Source organism: Pogona vitticeps, chromosome 3 (genome assembly GCF_051106095.1).
Source record: "Pogona vitticeps strain Pit_001003342236 chromosome 3, PviZW2.1, whole genome shotgun sequence".
NCBI lineage: Eukaryota > Metazoa > Chordata > Lepidosauria > Squamata > Agamidae > Pogona > Pogona vitticeps.
The window spans coordinates 201,522,190-201,539,359 of NC_135785.1; the positions used below are offsets into that span (position 1 = coordinate 201,522,190).

The following is a 17,170-nucleotide window of genomic DNA, read 5'->3' on the forward strand; positions in this document are numbered from 1 at the left end:
AACCATTACATTGTAAGCATTGATTGTGTGTACAGCAGGGGAAGGTTGATGGTCGGATGGGCTTTGAATGGATGGGTCACACAGTTAGAATGCTATGTAGCTCCCCACTCCAGATAGTTGCTATTTACATTTCTCCAAATAAATTAGAACATGCGCAAAAATAAAACAAAATATAGAGTAGCTTTAATTCTTTACTAAGAACAGGAATTATAGACAGTGAGGGGTTTTTTTCTGCGAGTTTGGGAACATTTTCATAAATGATTGGCATATTTAATGTTCATTAGAATACTCTGCAAAAGCCTTATCTGCGTACTAGTTGCTACGGCTAATGACAAAAGCACAGTTAGTTAGTGACAAAATACAGTGAATCTAGTTTATGTCCATATGTTGCTCATTCTAAGTTTTGAATAAACACAAAGTAAGCTGTGTGATCAATACACCATACAAATGTAGAAGAATGCAACAACTTTATTAGACCACTAAAAAAAAATCAAACAAGGCTTCTTCACGCATGCACCAGTAACTTGTGGGTATTGCAGAAAAATGAATGTCCCAAAAATTCATGGCAAAATTTTGCCAGGCTTCTTCTTAATATGTTGCATCAAATCAGCAACATATGGACATAAGGGAGATTAAAGCTGGTAACAGCCAGGCTTGGGTAGCATGATTTAATGCTTTGTCCTTGGTTTTAAATGTTGATTTAACACACCATTCTTGTTAACTTCCTACGGTTTGCCATTTCCTTGTAGAGATGCCAACAGGTAGCAAATACAGTAACATCCTGCTTGCTGGCCTCTGAACACAATTCTTTAAGACTCAATTGTCATTGATAAGAGGCTATTACTCTCTTCAAACTGTTGTGCATAGGTGAGTCCATGTGATTCTGTCTTGTTTGAGTCAATAAGTTCACCATAAACATTCCTAATGTAAATTCCGAGGGGCAAATTGAGCTTCAGGCAAAAGATTCACTACACAAACTGGGCTCAAAAAATTAAAAGCCAGCCAGAGACAACGTGAAAAAGTGTGTTCATCTGCAGTTGTATGAAGTTGCAATGATAAGCTTCAAGAATTGTTCCAACCAGTGCTTGGAAATATGTGGGGTTGTTTTTTTTTTTTGAGACTCCGACTCCCAGCTCTCCCAGCTATTGTGGCCGCTGCTTTTGCCACCAGAAGCGGGTGGGATTCTGGACATTGTAGTCTAAAAATGTCAGTTTTCCAAATGCTGTGTCCAATTTAGGAAACAAGGATGTTTCTAGTAGCCATGTTGTGTGCATTTGGGTTTTGTTTGTTTTTTGTGCACTTGTTAAAAGCAAGAATAACTTATCATTAATGAGAAGCTGGCTGGGCAGCTCAGTTAGTTGGAGTACCTGACTGCAGAGTCAGAGGTCAGAGGTTCAGCTCTTTACTGTGAAGAGTCAGCCTGCCTAGCCTAGGGCAAGCGGCACAATCCTAGAATGGCTCCAGAAGAAAGGCATGGTCAACTGCTTCTGAGTACTGAGCACCGAGAAAGGTCATCATCAGTTGGAATTGACTTGATGGCATGTAATCATTTTCAGTGAGAAACAGACACCAAATGGACCTGTTTCACTCCTGAGGTGCTTTCAGAATTCACCAAATGGGTAGGTTGGAAGAAAAACAATAGTAGAATCATAGAATAATTGAGTTGGAACAGGCCTAGAAGGATATCCAACTCCCTGCTCAATGCAGGAATCTAAATCAAGGCTGATCTGACAGATGCTTGTCTCTAAACAGTTCTTTATTTATAAATAATGGAATTCCACTCAGAATTTCTGGGTCCCGTGCACTGAATTTGCTTCACTTATTGGGTGTAGTGGACATCCAAAATATCTCTGACTTAGGAGTTCATTGCTAGGTCTCATCAGAGATATGGGTTGTTCTGAAAAAAACTTAGAAGAGGTGCATGGGAGTATCACTGGAAATCCAAACTTAAAAGAACCTCTCCTTTAAAGACTATGGTTCTCTGTGTAAAGAGACAATTGCAGAACAAGGCTGGCCTGGCTCCTTTCCTCAGACTTTGAGTTAACCTTATTGAGAACACCTGGATGGAGTTTACATGTTATATTAACGACAGAGCACCCTTTCAGGTTTTATTTGCCGTAAAGCAAGCACATGGCACCCCAGTTCAGATTTGGACCAGCATACAAAGGATGGAAAGATTTCATCATCCCATACTCTGCTGCTTACATCATTAACTAATTCAGTGCATTGCATGGCAGTTCAAGCACAGATGTGACGTCTGAGGGGGCTTTTAATCTTAAGAGCTGATGTGGTGTTGCCTCTATCCATCTGGGGGCTGGGAGTGATGTAGTCTAAATGTTTTGACCCACAATTCCCTTCAACCCCAGAAAGTGCAACCAATGGTCAAATATATGAGGAAGAAAACCCCCTGAATGTTAATGAATACCATATAGGGTGGATTGACATAGCAGTTGGATATTCAGGACCAGATCCCCATTTAACCACCAAGTCCACTTGGTGACCTTTGGCCAATTACTATTTTTCAAACTATGCAGAAATGTTATGATAATAAAATAGGTGTATGTGTGCATGTGATGGGAAAGGACTATGTATACTGCCTTGAGTTCATTAGGGAGCAGGCCATCGGATACATTTATTTTATTTTATTTTATTTTATTTAAAGTACTTTTTCCTCACCTTTCTTTTTTTAAAAAGACGCAAGGCAGCTTACATCATTAAAATACAGTACATATTTAAAAGCTAAAAAGACTAAGTATAGAAATATTTTAAAAGAATTAAACAAATACTGTATTACTGAATTTTTCCACATATAAAAAGATCATAGGCATCCTTCAGTCTCGAGACACTATGGTGACATGCTCTGAATTGAGGAGTGTCCTCTCCAGAGCATGAAGCCCGGGTAAGGTAATATGGACAATAGGCTGTTACCCAAGCAGCAGATCCCCCCTCTCCACATTGCTGAAATGGTCCAATGGAAAGGCAAGAGCCAATACAACTGGTTCCAGCAATGCCGCAGGAGTTGGCAGAACGACACGAGCTGCCTTCGGGACTCCTCCAGCTCCGGATTTTGTCTCTAGGTTAACTCCTGAAGCCTTTTCCATGAGTGGATATAGTCACAAGGCAGTGGAGGTTTGGAAAGATACTTTTTCCTTAAATAATTAGACAAAAAATTGAGGGTCGTTTTATACATGGCAGCCGCTTTCCCTGCCTTTTGCAAAGCCACCGGGTTTAGCAAAAAGGAAGGAAAGGCTCCCTTGGGGTAAAGCAGCCGTGAAAGGGCTGCACAATCGCAGTCCTTTGCTCCTGAAGCCCTTTCATGGCTGCTTCAGGATCGTGCAGCCTTTACCCAAAGGGATCCTTCCCTTCCTTTTTGCTAATCCCCGTGGCTTCACAAAAGGCAAGGAAAAATGGTGGTTAAAGGAAGCCCTTTGATCACTGCTTTTCTCTTCCTTTTGCTAAGCTCCATGGCTTAGCAAAAGGAAGGGAAAAGCAGGGATCAAATGTTCTAATTTGGGGTTAGAAAAGGGGGGTCATTTTATACATTGAGTCATTTTATAAACAGAAAATACGGTTCATTAAAAATGGTAAATGAAATCAAGACAAAAAATACATTCAGAGCAAAAAGTGACAAAAATCTAGTTAACAGCCCATCTCAGAGCATGGTTACATTATGAATATGAATTGAAAGTTGGATTGTGGGTTTTGACATTGGATTAAAGTCAATTGATAGTCACAAGGTATTTGGGCTGGCGTGTGCATCCTCTTGGGAAAACATAATCTATTTGTAAGCTGTATTGTACATCAGTTGAACGGGCTACATAGGCTTTTAAAATTGTTGCAGTTGGGTCTTTGGCCTGCACCTGCCTATCCTCATGCTGGCCAGTTCCTGCTGCTGATATGTGGTGTTATTTTTAATATGTATTTTTAAAAAATGTGTATTTCAAACTGGCATAGCGCTATGGCTTCTTGCAACACACACACACACACACACACACAAATACACACACGGGGAGTGAGGGAATGTCAGCCAGCACTGTCAAGAGGGAAGGCAAAAGAAATTAATAGAGATGTGAGTATTCATATTCATATACAAATATGAATATCCCTGCACAGGTGGCGATAATAAGGGTCCAGCCCCATGGGGCTGGACAGTTCATTCACTGATCCTCCATTGCCATGGACACCATGATTCTTCCAATGGCTCTGCAGATCGCAGTCTGCAAGCCACTCTTCGAACTTGCAGCAAGGTTTTTCCGCCCGCCTCCTGCCAGGAGTGGCTAGCCAATTGTTATCTGTGGAGCCATTGGAAGAATGACAGTGTCTGCAGCAGCGGCAGATTGGTGAGTAGACCGTCCGGCCCCATCGGCCTGGACCCTCATTATCGCCACCTGCATGGGGATATTTGTATTTGTATACAAATACGAATACCCCCATCTCTAGAAATTAACCAGAGCCCCACAGCTTTCATAGGCCTACTGCCTATTTCTGTTCCTTTAAGAATGCTCCAGCTGTTCTCTGAGAGGCAGAGAGATGCCACAGAGGCTTTCACGTAGAATGATTCAGACTAAATTGATTTCACAAGCAAGTTAAAATAAATAACCCTCTTGCTACCCAGGGAATTACTTTGCTTTAGGGCCAATAAACATGCTTCACAGTAGGAACAAATCTGTGCTTCCATGTGCATTGTGTAGTCACTTTTAAAAAATAATTTTAAAACATGCTAAACCTGATTCAAATATGTTTTTTTTTCCTAGTTTAACCATGCTCTGAGACAGCCAGCCACTAAGAAAAAAATTCTGAAGAGAAAGATCTTCATTTGCTTCCAGAAGTACAGCAAGAATGGGGCCAGCTTGGCCTTCCCTGGGAGGGAGTTCCAGAGTCTGGGGGCAGTGACAGAGAAGACCCTCTTCTATGTCCTCACCAATATAAATAAAGGAAATAAGTCAGAATTCAAAATAGTTTCCAAACACCTCACAAGGAAAGAACAGTTCCTGAGGTACTACGCATAGCAGGAACAATATTCCTGGAGCTTTACCCAGGCCTTCCCAAGAATCACCCTTTGTAAAATTATGCTGGTCTGTTGTCCGCCATCCTATGTCCCAGACTGCTGATTTTATGGGGGGAAGGGAGGTTTTTGTTTGTTTTCTTTTAATATGTTTTATATGGTTTTAATATTTTTAGCTGTATGTTTTATAATATGTTGTAAGCTGCCCAGAATAGTGGCATGCTCACGGTATGAATTTAGATAGATAGATAGATAGATAGATAGATAGATAGATAGATAGATAGATAGATAGATAGATAGATAGATAGATAGATAGATAGATAGATAGATAGATAGATAGATAGATAGATAGATAGATAGATAGATAGATAGATAGACAGATAGACAGACGGACGGACGGACGGACGGACGGACGGACGGACGGACGGACGGACGGATGTGTTGGTAATTTGAGTGTGTTATAAGCATAATGGGTAGAAACTGTGGGAAGAGTATCACAGCGCTTTGAAAGTTGAAATGAAGTGCCCGAATTCCCCTAATGGTAGGCTAAAATTTCTGGAAGTTAAAAACAAAAAAATTAGTTTTTCAGCACAAATATTTTATTCTTCTTTTCAAATACATTTGAAAATCTAGATGTACACAGTCTATGTGGAGAAAGCAGATGGGGAGAGAGAGAGAGAGAGAGAGAGAGAGAGACATTTTGTTTGAAGGAAACATTTCAAAAATGTAATTACCAGATCAAGGGTTCTATGTCTTTTTGGGCTGTGCCAGACCCTTGCAAGCATCATATTTCCAAAAGGGCTTTTTCTAAAAGAGAGAGAGAGAAAGCACCTAGGCATTTCCAGCTATCCATGAGCTCAGCTGCCCTCGGTGGTAGTACCATTCATTTGTGTCCAGCTCTGCATCGTTGCTCTTTTGAGCATGAGCCAGGCTGTTGAAGTGATGCGGTGAAAGAAGAAGGTCAAGAGACATGGAGCCAATTGGTTCCCAGGCTTTTACATACTTAATAGCTTCCTAGAGAAGGAAATTATGTCCCCACCCTTCCTCCATGTGCTGTCAAGTTTTTATTCCAAGTTGCTGCACAAATAGACTGTGGTGTCTGTAGGAGTCCTTGAAAATTTGAACTATTTTAATAACTTTTTCCCCTCCAGGAACATGATTAAACACTCACTTTGAGATGGGCTTCTAATGCTTCTAAGATGTGTGGGTTGTTGCTAAATGAGGTTAAGTGAAATTAAAGGAAAGAAGATGATTCTGAAGGTAGAAACATAGACTGCTGTTGTGGAGCACTTTTTCACTTCTATCTTGTGCTTTGGTCTTCATTTTTGTAAAAAGTAATTATTATGCAAGATCACAGATGAGCAAAATAACTTGGCAAAATATACCTCAAACAGCAAGCAGTGCCAAAAAATGCAGTCTAAAAAATTAATGGTTGTTGTACGTTTTTCAGGCTGTTTGGCTGTGTTCCGAAGGTTTTTCTTCCTAATGTTTCACCAGTCTCTGTGGCTGGCATCTTCAGAGGACAGGAGTTAGAACTCTGTCTGTGTTCTGGTGTAGGATAGTTGAGTATTTGTAGCTGTGGGATCAGCTTATTGTCTTTTTCACAAAATTGGGTATTCTAAACCATCTCAATAGCATCCACCCAAATATACAATTCACCATGGAAAAGGAAACAGAGGGACAACTCCCCTTCTTAGATGTCATGGTAATATGCAAACCTGACCTCCTATTGGGACACAAGGTCTACAGAAAACACACACACAAAAAAAAAACCCCTACCACCGCCCATGACAAAAAAGAGGCATAATCAAAACACCGGTAGACCGTGCGAATCAGAACTGTGAAGCTCAATTTCTCAGCACCAAACTCAACCATCTGAATTGGGCCCTACAGGCAAATGGCTACTCCAAGAATGAAATCACAAGAGCCATCAAAATGAGAAAACAACATCAAACTGAAACTGAAAGCCACCCACATGGAAAGGATTTCTGCTATACATCAAAGGGGTCACGGACCGCATGGGGAAACTTTTGAAAAAACAACCTACAAACAATATTCAAGCCCACCATAAAAATACAACAAGTATTACGGTCAGCAAAGGGCAAAAGGGACCCCTTCACCGCTGCAGGAGTATACCGGATAACTTGCAGTTGTGGCCAGGTATATATTGGGACCACAAAATGCAGCATCCACACTAGAATCAAAGAACATGAGAGACACTGCAGACTAAAACAACTGGGGAAATCCACAGTAGCTGAACATGCCCTGAAACAAGCTGGACATGAAATTCTATTTAAAAAAGCAGAAGTACTGGACAACACCAGCAATCATTATGTTAGACTACACAGAGAAGCCATTGAAATCCACAAACACCAGCAGAGCTTCAACAAAAAAGAAGAAAGTCTAAAACTCAACAAAGCCTGGCTCCCAGCACTGAAAAATATAGCCTGCAAAAGGTCAACGAACTCTACCCAACCACAAGGATCAGTGATCATTGCACACAAAAGACTAGCTAACCCACCCATCAACCACAGTGACAGACCATCTCCCCCGCTTATCACAACAATACACTCATAACAAAAAACACCCTGATCAGCATAATCACCCAGTCTCCTGAAAAGGACAAAAAGCTGACCCCACAGCTACAAATACTCAACTATCCTACACCAGAACACAGACAATGAGGTGCTAGTCCCCCTCCATTCAGCATTGGTTAGACCTCACCTTGAGTACTGAGTATTCTGGACACCACACTTCAAGTAGGACGCTAACAAATTGGAACAAGTTCAAAGGAGGGCAACAAGGATGATCAGGGGCTGGAAACCAAGCCTTATGAGGAAAGACTGAAAGAACTGGGCACGTTTAGCCTTAAGAAAAGAAGACTGAGGGGAGATATGATAGCATTTTTCAAATACTTGAAAGGTTGTCATACAGAGGAGGAACAGGATCACTTCTCAATCATCCCAGAGTGCAAGACACGCAACAATGAACTCAAGTCACAGGAGGCCAGATTTTGATTATCAGGGAAAAAATCCTAACTGTTAGAGCAGTAAGAGAGTGGAATCAATTACCTTGAGAGGTGTTGAGTACTCCAACACTGGAGGCATTCAAGAGAAACTTAGACAACCACTTGGCAGATACCCTTTGGTTTGTTTTCCTGTGTCGACCAGGGGGTTGGACCTCATGGTCTTGTAGGCCCCTTTCCAATTTCATTGTTCTATGATTCTATGAAATGTCCTTAATCAGGGATAGGGACTCGAGTTGCGGGGCTGGCTGTCAAGTCAGATTTAAATCACACTGGTGACTCGACTTGGATTTTTCTTCAATGTCTCAGACTTGACTTGCAATTCAGAACCCACCCACTCCCTCCCTTTTCTTGGGGGGCAGCTTGTTTTCAATAAGCACTTGGGCTTGGGACTTGGTACCAAAGACTCAGACTCGGGCTTGGGACTCAGACCCAAAAACTTGCCAACCTCATGGAGAAATTATAGGTATTTATTTGCAGCCTGTTAATCTGTGCCTCTTCCATATCCATCTCCCCTCCTCCTTTTTTAGGAATCCAGTTCTGCCTGGCCTTGGTTTAATTTTCTTTAAGCTTCAGCTTGTGCTTTAGTTTTTCCATTGTCAACTCTTCCCAGATGCATTCAAGTATATACTTTAAATGATGGTGACCAACACAAGTAACACAACTAACTTTCCCCAAACTTGGGCCTCCAGATGTTCTTGGACTTCAGCTCCCAGAAATCCTGGCCAGCAGAGGTGGTGGCGAAAGCTTCTGGGAGTTGCAGTCCAAGAACATATGGAGGCCCAAGGCTGGGGACCACTGTTCTATGCAACGTCTCTTATGACTGTAGTTAATAGCAATGGCGTTATTTTTTCTCCAAAGAAAATAATCCACATGATTTGGATATGCTTCTCAGCTTATATCTTCTTCAAAATCCTAATGGGTTTATGCTGAAATTTAAATAGGTGTATAAATATCTTTTTCAAATTATATCAGGTGAGCTTACATGAAAGATACCAGTGGATCAGCAGTTTTGAGATAGAGGGCTTTTGCTTTTCAAGGGGAAAAGTATTCATTTGAGGAGGATGATTTCATTTTGATTTGACAGAACACATACAACACCTATATTATTCAAATAAATAATCAGGGTGTTGTGTACTTTCCCCACATGATTCATCCTATATATGTATTACTACCACCAGCAGGAAGTGGAAGGACAAGGCAACCTTTAAAGACATTAAGATAAATTCATGTGGATTTTTAAAATAAACTTTGTAAAGAATAATAGTCTGTGGATCACAGAGCAGGCAGTGAAAACATTTGTTCCTTACGCCTTGTCATTTGTGTTAGAGTACGTGCAAAAATGTTGTATTTAGAGTGATAGGATGGGGGAGGAATAGACGGATAGATAGCCAGCTGGGAGTTGGTATCTTGACCTTACTCAGTTTTCTGTAAATGGCCACTTGCTGATTACTGTTTATAGGTCACTTCCTCCTACATCACTTATTATTTCAAGGAAATAATTTAACTTGGATCCGTTCCTTCTGCAATGGAAGACTGGCTGTAAGAGTGCCTCCATGTTGGCCTTCAGCACATTTGGCCTTCAGCCAGAAGCTTCTGTATTCATATCCAGGTCTATCCTGAATGGATTTCTTGGAATTATGATAGTTTCCCCCCCCCCTTCCTAATCATGAACATCCTGACCAATTACTCTTAATTTATCGTCATAAACTCATTTTACTAGCATGCTATACTTTGCTGATATAATTATCACAAACTCCTACAATATGTAATCCAGTCCTTAACCTTCCATTGCTACAGTATTTTTTTACATACTAGCTTATTTTAATACTGTCATACCTCACAGTTTCTAATGACTTGAATCATCAATGAAAAATAACAATGATGTTCAATTTGGTGCCCTCTTCTTCCACAGTCATCAAAGAGGTTTCTATTTGCCTGGATAGTTTCAATAATGCAACTCTGTGCAGCAAAAAGCTTCTAAGGCTCATAAAGCTTCATTCTGCCAATGTCCACACAAATGATGTTTGCATATGTTAGAACTTTTGACTCAGCGATATTTGTCAGTAATGAATTTGTGTTGCAAAATTTTCTTAAGCTTTGTTTATGGCATGAAACGGAAAACTGGATACTATGGTGAAATTGTTCTGATGGTGGACCACTGTCAAGGCTTATAGCATGCTGAAGCATCATCTGGCCTTTTGCTTTAGAGATTTATTGCCCCCAATGTGCTGCTTGTAAAATGTTGATTTCTTCTAACATTCAGACCTGCAGTTTTCTTCCCAGATCTTAAATTAATGCAGTCCAGGAATAGTGTCATCTCATGGCAAACTCTGTGCTTAAATTTTACGTAATCTATGTAAGTTTGGGGAAGTTTTTTGGTGTGTCAAATAGACTCTGTAGTTTCTCGCTAGCCCTTCATACTTACGTTATGCAGATGCATCTGGTATAAACTGGGGGTTATGTAACTTCCAAGCAGCACTCCTTTGTTCTTTCCCTTCATGTGGCACCTAAAGAGTATTTACACATTGGGAGCCTCAACCTAACTGGAATTGCTGACTCCTCCACCTGAAACACTGGCATGCTGGACCTGCATGGCACTTGTCCAAGCCACAAACACCCAATAGATTAACTTTGAGCATATAGGCTTGATTACCACAGTGACACACAATGCCAAACCAGCGGGATTCTGTGCATATTTGGTTGGGTGTTAATCCCCATGCATTCTACATGCAAGCTGGACCTCAAATTAATATGTCAACTGGATTCTGACATCTGCTTCACATGCACATATGACTGTAGACTTGCCAGTGTCGATGTCTTTGTTCTCTTTTTTTCATTTGCCTGTATTTGCCTATTTTTTTATGGTTAAGGGACATTTCATGAAGCCAATTAATTACTGGTACCATTGTCTAACCATGTTCTATTAATAGGATGTCTGAACATTAACAAGCCACACAGCACAAATGAATGTCTGACAGTAAAGTTATGAGACATTTTTATTTTGACATAACATAGCAAGCAAGTTTTTAAAATATGCTGTTGTAATGCTTTACATAGTCAATAAAAGTAAAAGTGTTGTGAATGAGGGAGGAGGCAAATGAAGAGGAAGAGGGAGGAAGTAAAAGAGGGAAAGACAGGGAAAGAAACAGATAGATTAAATTTATGGTCTAATTATCTGCATTTCTGGGTAAGTCTGATTGCTAGACTTGCACAGCACATGGTGAGAAAGAAACAACAACACCAATTTCCTACAGCATTTTGTTTTGTTTTGCCTCTTGCTTCTGAAGGAACTGGGAAGCAAGAGGCAGACATTTGCTTCAAGCCAATCTGTGCCAGCCTCTGCTTCTGACTGTGCCGCTTGACTTACTCTGCTGAACTGTTTCTCTGAAAGGATCCAAGGCAATGCTAGATACCCAGATACCCCTTCGTTCCTCCCCTGCTGCTGCCTTTCTAATGCGTTCCTTTAATCTTCAGCCATCACATAGAAATTTACATTGGTCAGAGGGAGATATCTTCAGTCTAGGGATTAGTGTGGAAAATCTTTCTGTGGTCCTAAGGATCATGGTTTTTGGAAGACTGGGTTAGGGGGCATTCAGCATTGTCATAAAGGAGGATGTTGTGCAACCACAGAGTCCAAATTGCCACTGAACTGGGACAGGCATAAAGTATTTATTATCCAAATACTGTACTTTTCTCCCAATTTTTATCTATACATACATACATATAGTTGAGTGTGATTTACTACATTAACCAAACAGGATTTTGGCCACTGTAGTTAGGAACTAGACATCAGGTTCCTAACTACAGTGGCCAAAATCCTATTTGGTTAATGTAGTAAATCACACTCAAGTAGGCTCATTAAATCAATGGGAATTTAGTGAGTCAATATCTCCATAAGTTCCCTTGGTTGAAATAGCCTACTCTCACTGCAGCTACTTTAACTGCAACTTACTCAATCCCCATTGATTCAGTAGGCCTACACTACTGAATTTACTACACTAGGCAACTGGATTTTAACCAGCATTTTTCTATATAAACCAAGCAACAAACCAAATTTTCAGGAAAAAGCCTTGGGAAAGAAATGGATAATATACATGAGAATATACAATATTTCACAACCAACTGAATCCTTCTTATAGTACTAAACTACATCAAATAAATATCTGGAGAATTTATGCAGTATATCGGACTGCATCCAACATCTGAAAATCAGCATTGTCTGCTACAAAAGTTGCCATAGGAAGGAGCATTTAAAGACAAGAAGCAGCTGTAGTTCCATAGCCGAGCAGGCACTTTGTATGCCAGCTGGCCCAGGTTCAATCCCTGGCAGTCAGTTCCAGGTGGAGCTGAGGAGCAAATGCTACTCAGTTATGGCCTCTCACATATGAAAATAGCTGTACAGTTGAAAAAGAACACTGGATTGATGCATTCTGATAAAAGAGGAGTGGTGGACCAGCAGCCTGTGGGTCATACATGGTCCTCAGAGTTGTATTTGCATCTCTACTGCTGTCATTTCCTCTTACCTTACAGGAGGGAAGGAGACACTCTGCCCTGAAGACTGGTAGTTCTCTGTAGCAAGGGAGGATGTTCTGACACTCATCTGTACCACAGAGAGCAACCACAGCTGACACTGGCATCCACAGAGGTGCCAGTACCACCCCTGGTGAGGTTTTGGAAGGGTCAGATGTAAGCCCCCACTTAAAGTAGTCACCAGCCCCGGTTATAAAGGGATGGATACCCTCCACAGTGCAGCTGTTCAGATAAAACTGTGATGCTTTTCCATTTTCAGGAAAAAGAATCCAGGCAGTACAACGTATAAACATTTGTTATAATTTGTGATGGATAAGAGGTCAAACGTTGCTTTGCTGTAAAAACATCGTTCTGCGTTCTCGCTCTCTCTGGTCTTCCTTTCGATATTGCTCTTCGAGTTTTTGCTTTTCACAGTCTATACTGTAAAAGGTACAATCTGCACTTCTTCTAATCAGCTCAAATTGACTAAAATCTGCAACATATTTCCCATTTGGTGAGAGGGAAATCACTGGCATAAACTCAAAGCCCCAGAAGATCTCCTCCGGAATATATGAAGTCCGGCTCTGGCAAACAGCACTTGTTGATTCTACTGTGGCGTTCAAGAGGACAACAAGCTCAAAATCTTTTTCTTTTAAGCTCTGGGGCGTAAGACCCCTTAAAGGACTATTCTCATCCAATATGTGGTAAAAAGTCAGAGGCAAAATCAAAAAAGGGCTTTCTGATGAGGAGTCGACATGGAATTTGACACTGGCTTGGTTAAGTAGAATCCTCTCTCCCTCTTTCGTTTCGTAGGTCTCCAGAAGTTTCCCAGTCAGCTGGCACTGAATCAGAAGGCTCTTTCTCATATTTGCCACCCGAATTACAAGGCAAAGATGTTCATTGTGTTTCGTTATGACAGCACAATGACTGAACTTTATGGTCTCAGCTCTCTTTTTAGGCCTCGCAATTTTGGCCAGGAAGGTCCCCGTGATGAAGATCTCAATCAAGGTTGTTACAACCAACTGAATCACTAAGAGGACAATAGCATGAGGGCACTCCTCAGTAATAAACCGGAAGCCGTAACCAATTGTCGTCTGGGACTCCAAAGAAAAGAGAAACGCCCCAGTGAGGGAGTCGACATTCATAACGCAGGGAACATGTTTCTGGGGGAACTTGTTCCCTTCCAGATCTCCATGAAGAAATGCAATGGCATAGTAAACAACTCCAAAAATGAACCAAGTCATTACAAAAGTAGCTGCAAATAAAGTAAGTTTATATCTCCACTTCATGTCAATGACCGTGGTCCATAGATCCTGGAGATAGAGAAGGTAAATGCCATCTACTTTATCGATCCTCACATTGCTGTGACCACTTTTGGACATCACCCGAGGTTTGCTTCTCTTGAGCTTGGCACTAATGCTGCCGTTCACTAGAGGGGCTTGTGACATATTGATGTGTGTTGCTTCCATTGTCAACACCTCAGACCTAAAAGGAGAGCAAGAAGTTGTTTAAAAACAATAACACTTCAACAATAGCATAAACTCTATAGCCAAATCACTAGATTATATATTTGCATTGTTTCCTGTGTCAGTAGAAAGCTGTTTCACTTGTAAGGTGGCAAAAGGAATACAGTACACCAAGCTGCATCAAACTGACTTCAGGAGCAGAAAGGAATTGCATTATTTCCCTGATCTCCACATCAATATTATCCACTCATCTCAGAGCTTGGAGAATAATTTTGTCAAACAACATTGTCAAATCAATCCTACATGGCATTAAAATATTTCTCATGCTTATTTCATAAAGAAAGAAGGTGAGTCTGTTTTTAACTAATGAACTGAATCAGATCCAATTGCTCAGGAGGCCAATATTTTATTAGTGCTAGATCAATTGAACATTGACCCTCCAAATCAATCCTGTTTCTCCCCTGAAAATGGTAGCAGAAAATATCATTAAAAGATTACTGGGATTTTTGCAAGAGAAAACTTGACTGAGCAGAAGTTAGAGAAGGAAAGGAAACCAAGCAGTCATGTGAGTGTGTAAAAAGCAGTTTGTGGTATGGGGGAAAAATCTTTGCACCTGAAAACTCAGCCAGGCTGTTTACATCTGGGTGCGTCCAGTTTCGAACAGTCAGTAGAAGAAGAAAAAAACACAACTCATTCACAAATTCAGTTTTCTAGCGCTGCAGCCCAGCTGTTTGCAAACAGCAGAAGGTCTGAGCCACACGCCTCTTGCTGTTTGTTTACTGTGCCTCCCAGCTTAGTCCGAATGGAGACCAAGAGTGTGTGCCTATGTCCAAAACTGAGCACAGAACAAAGAGAAGGGAAGGAAGCTGTCTCTGCCAGCTAAACGGGCAAAAAAGAGAGTATATCCAGGACCAGATAGTGGTAGTTACACAGTGCGAGGCCAGAGCCTGTTGACAAGCATTTCCAATAAGCAAACTTCCTGTTTTTAACCTCCCTCCACCACTGAAAAATAAAACTGTGCATCCTTTGTATTTTGGCAGTTTGTGCAGCTAATATTGCTTTATTCCATTGTTGGGCTTCAAGAGAGGGAGCTTTAATGAGTGGTTGGTTTTTATGAACCACAGGAAGAAAAAAAAAACCTTCTCTCTTGTAACTGCTTAAAAGAACATTTCTGGAAACCAAAGACGTATTTGTAGTAGACATCTGTGCCAGATCAGGATAGCAGTGCAATTATTCACTAATGCAACCTTCCTGTTTTGTCAGTAGAAGAAAATTTGTGTTTACTTCCATAACTAATGGTTGGCAGGCTAGCAGTAAATTAATATTTATTTTTATTTCCTCAAGGAACTCAGAGTTGAAACTCAGCATAGGGAAGTATATGTAAGATCTATGTAAAAGAACTTCTGAGCAACTGTAAAATCAATGTGTATTTACACTTGTATAGACACACCCTTTCCCCCACAACACGCAATATAACATAAAGGGATGAGAATTTGAAAAATGTATTTATTATGGCTACAAACAATGAAATGGGGGGGCATCACCAATACGGTTTAGATAAATGAGGAATTCTGTCATAGAAACAAGGAAATGCAGTTCAGGTAAAATATACAAAGTCCAGTGTGAAGAAAATAATTATAAAGAATGCATGCCACTGTGAATCAAAAGGGTTTTCTTATTGTATCATGTTTTATTTAAAATACTCTATAATAATAATAATTGCATTTTTATGTTTTAAAAACTGGTGTTTTAAAATGTTTTAAAATCAATTTCAAGCATGCTAAACCTGAATCAAATCTAGGAGTTTTTTGACATGTAACCCCACCCTCAGTTGAAATTGCCACCATTTTATTCTTTCATCTTTAACAGCTACATAGCAGGCAGATACAATACATTCGCCTCCATACCCAAAATAGTAGTATCTGCCAATTTCTACAGGGTAGTTAGTTGAAAAAAAGCATTTATCCCATTCTTGATTAGAACTGAACAACACTGGCAGTTTTTCTTTTTTAAAAATAAATATGATGGAAATAATTTGGACTCTAAACAGAGTGAATGTGTAGAAAACCTAAACTGACAAATTAATCTGTTTCTACCTAGGTGAAGGTAAAAGATTCCTCCGCAGGTGTTGAAAGGTACTGAGTCACTTCTTAGCATTTTCTTGCAGGGAAATTAGGAAAGCACCTTCCACCAACAACGAAACATCTAAACCCACTGAGAATTGCTGGCCCAGGCTGCCTAGATTCACATCCAAGCAGGAGCTGTTTTGCCAACAGTCAAATTAGACATGAATCTTTAACAGTGAGAGGTATGATCATTTCCAGCAATCAGTCTATTTCCCTTCCCACTGTGAGATTTCCTCAGATTGTCTCAGCAATAAGACTCACAATTCCAGTCCATATTGACTTTCCAATGGCCAACCACAGAGCAAAACATGCCAGTTGCAAGATGAGGACATTTATATGACACAACAAAAAGCTATCCATTATATACACATTGGTAAAATATCTCTGCAAAACAATATAAGGCCTTTTGACCAAATGCAAATACTTCTGCCCCCCCCCTTTTAAAAAGAATTAGAATTGCTACAGAGCTTGGTAAAATTACTGCCTTCAACTACAGCTCCCAGAACCCCTAATCAATATGGCAGTGGTCATGCCACCTGGAGTGTCCTAGGACTTGTTCAAACCAGCATTTTCCCTCCTCCTGTTGTAAGCAGCCTTTCTTACTTACTCCCAAGAGAAATAAATTCTTGACTGAGTGCTCCTGGTTGCTTCCTAGCAATCAGATCATTCTCTCTGAGTGGATCTGTGCAAAGTGCAATGTTTTGATCCCATCAGTTTCTCTCAAAAGACATGTGATGGTGCAAACATAGCTGAAGAGATCCACCTAGAAGCCTCTCTGTGCTCCAAGCACCTTCTAGCAGCAGTGACCCACCCTCTACCATCCCACAAACCAGGATAGAATTTTCTGAAGGAGAGCTCGAAATGAGGAAAGCTACCAGCAGGGATAGTATTTCTTTATTTAGCCCTTTCCCCAAGATTCTCCAGGTATGTCAGTTATGCTGCTGCCTTTCTCCCAACCTTGGAAATGGAGAAAGACAGAAATGGTCATGCAGTGTCCAGGATGTACCCTCTAAAACAGGTTTGGAAGACTGATTGG

At 40.6% G+C, this 17,170-nt stretch overlaps 1 protein-coding gene and 1 long non-coding RNA gene across 10 annotated transcripts in view; one reads left to right on the forward strand and one right to left on the reverse strand.

The window, feature by feature from the left end:
• The first annotated feature begins 747 nt into the window (after positions 1-747).
• Positions 748-7,406, forward strand: LOC144588206 (uncharacterized). The gene is made up of 2 exons (XR_013543619.1): positions 748-867; positions 4,755-7,406. It is a non-coding gene; the product is annotated as an uncharacterized LOC144588206 (long non-coding RNA).
• Positions 7,407-11,016: 3,610 nt separating this feature from the next.
• Positions 11,017-17,170, reverse strand: part of KCNJ15 (potassium inwardly rectifying channel subfamily J member 15) — a 38,176-nt gene continuing 32,022 nt past the window's right edge. For 8 of the 9 annotated variants that reach the window (XM_072994131.2, XM_072994133.2, XM_020789297.3 and 5 more), the window contains one exon: positions 11,017-14,027. In XM_072994131.2, coding sequence (XP_072850232.2) covers positions 12,884-14,027 — 1,144 coding nt within the window. In that variant the 3' untranslated portion in view covers positions 11,017-12,883. Of the gene's footprint in view, positions 14,028-16,741; positions 16,944-17,170 lie in introns of those variants that run through there. The other variant, XM_072994134.2, reaches the window with a different exon arrangement.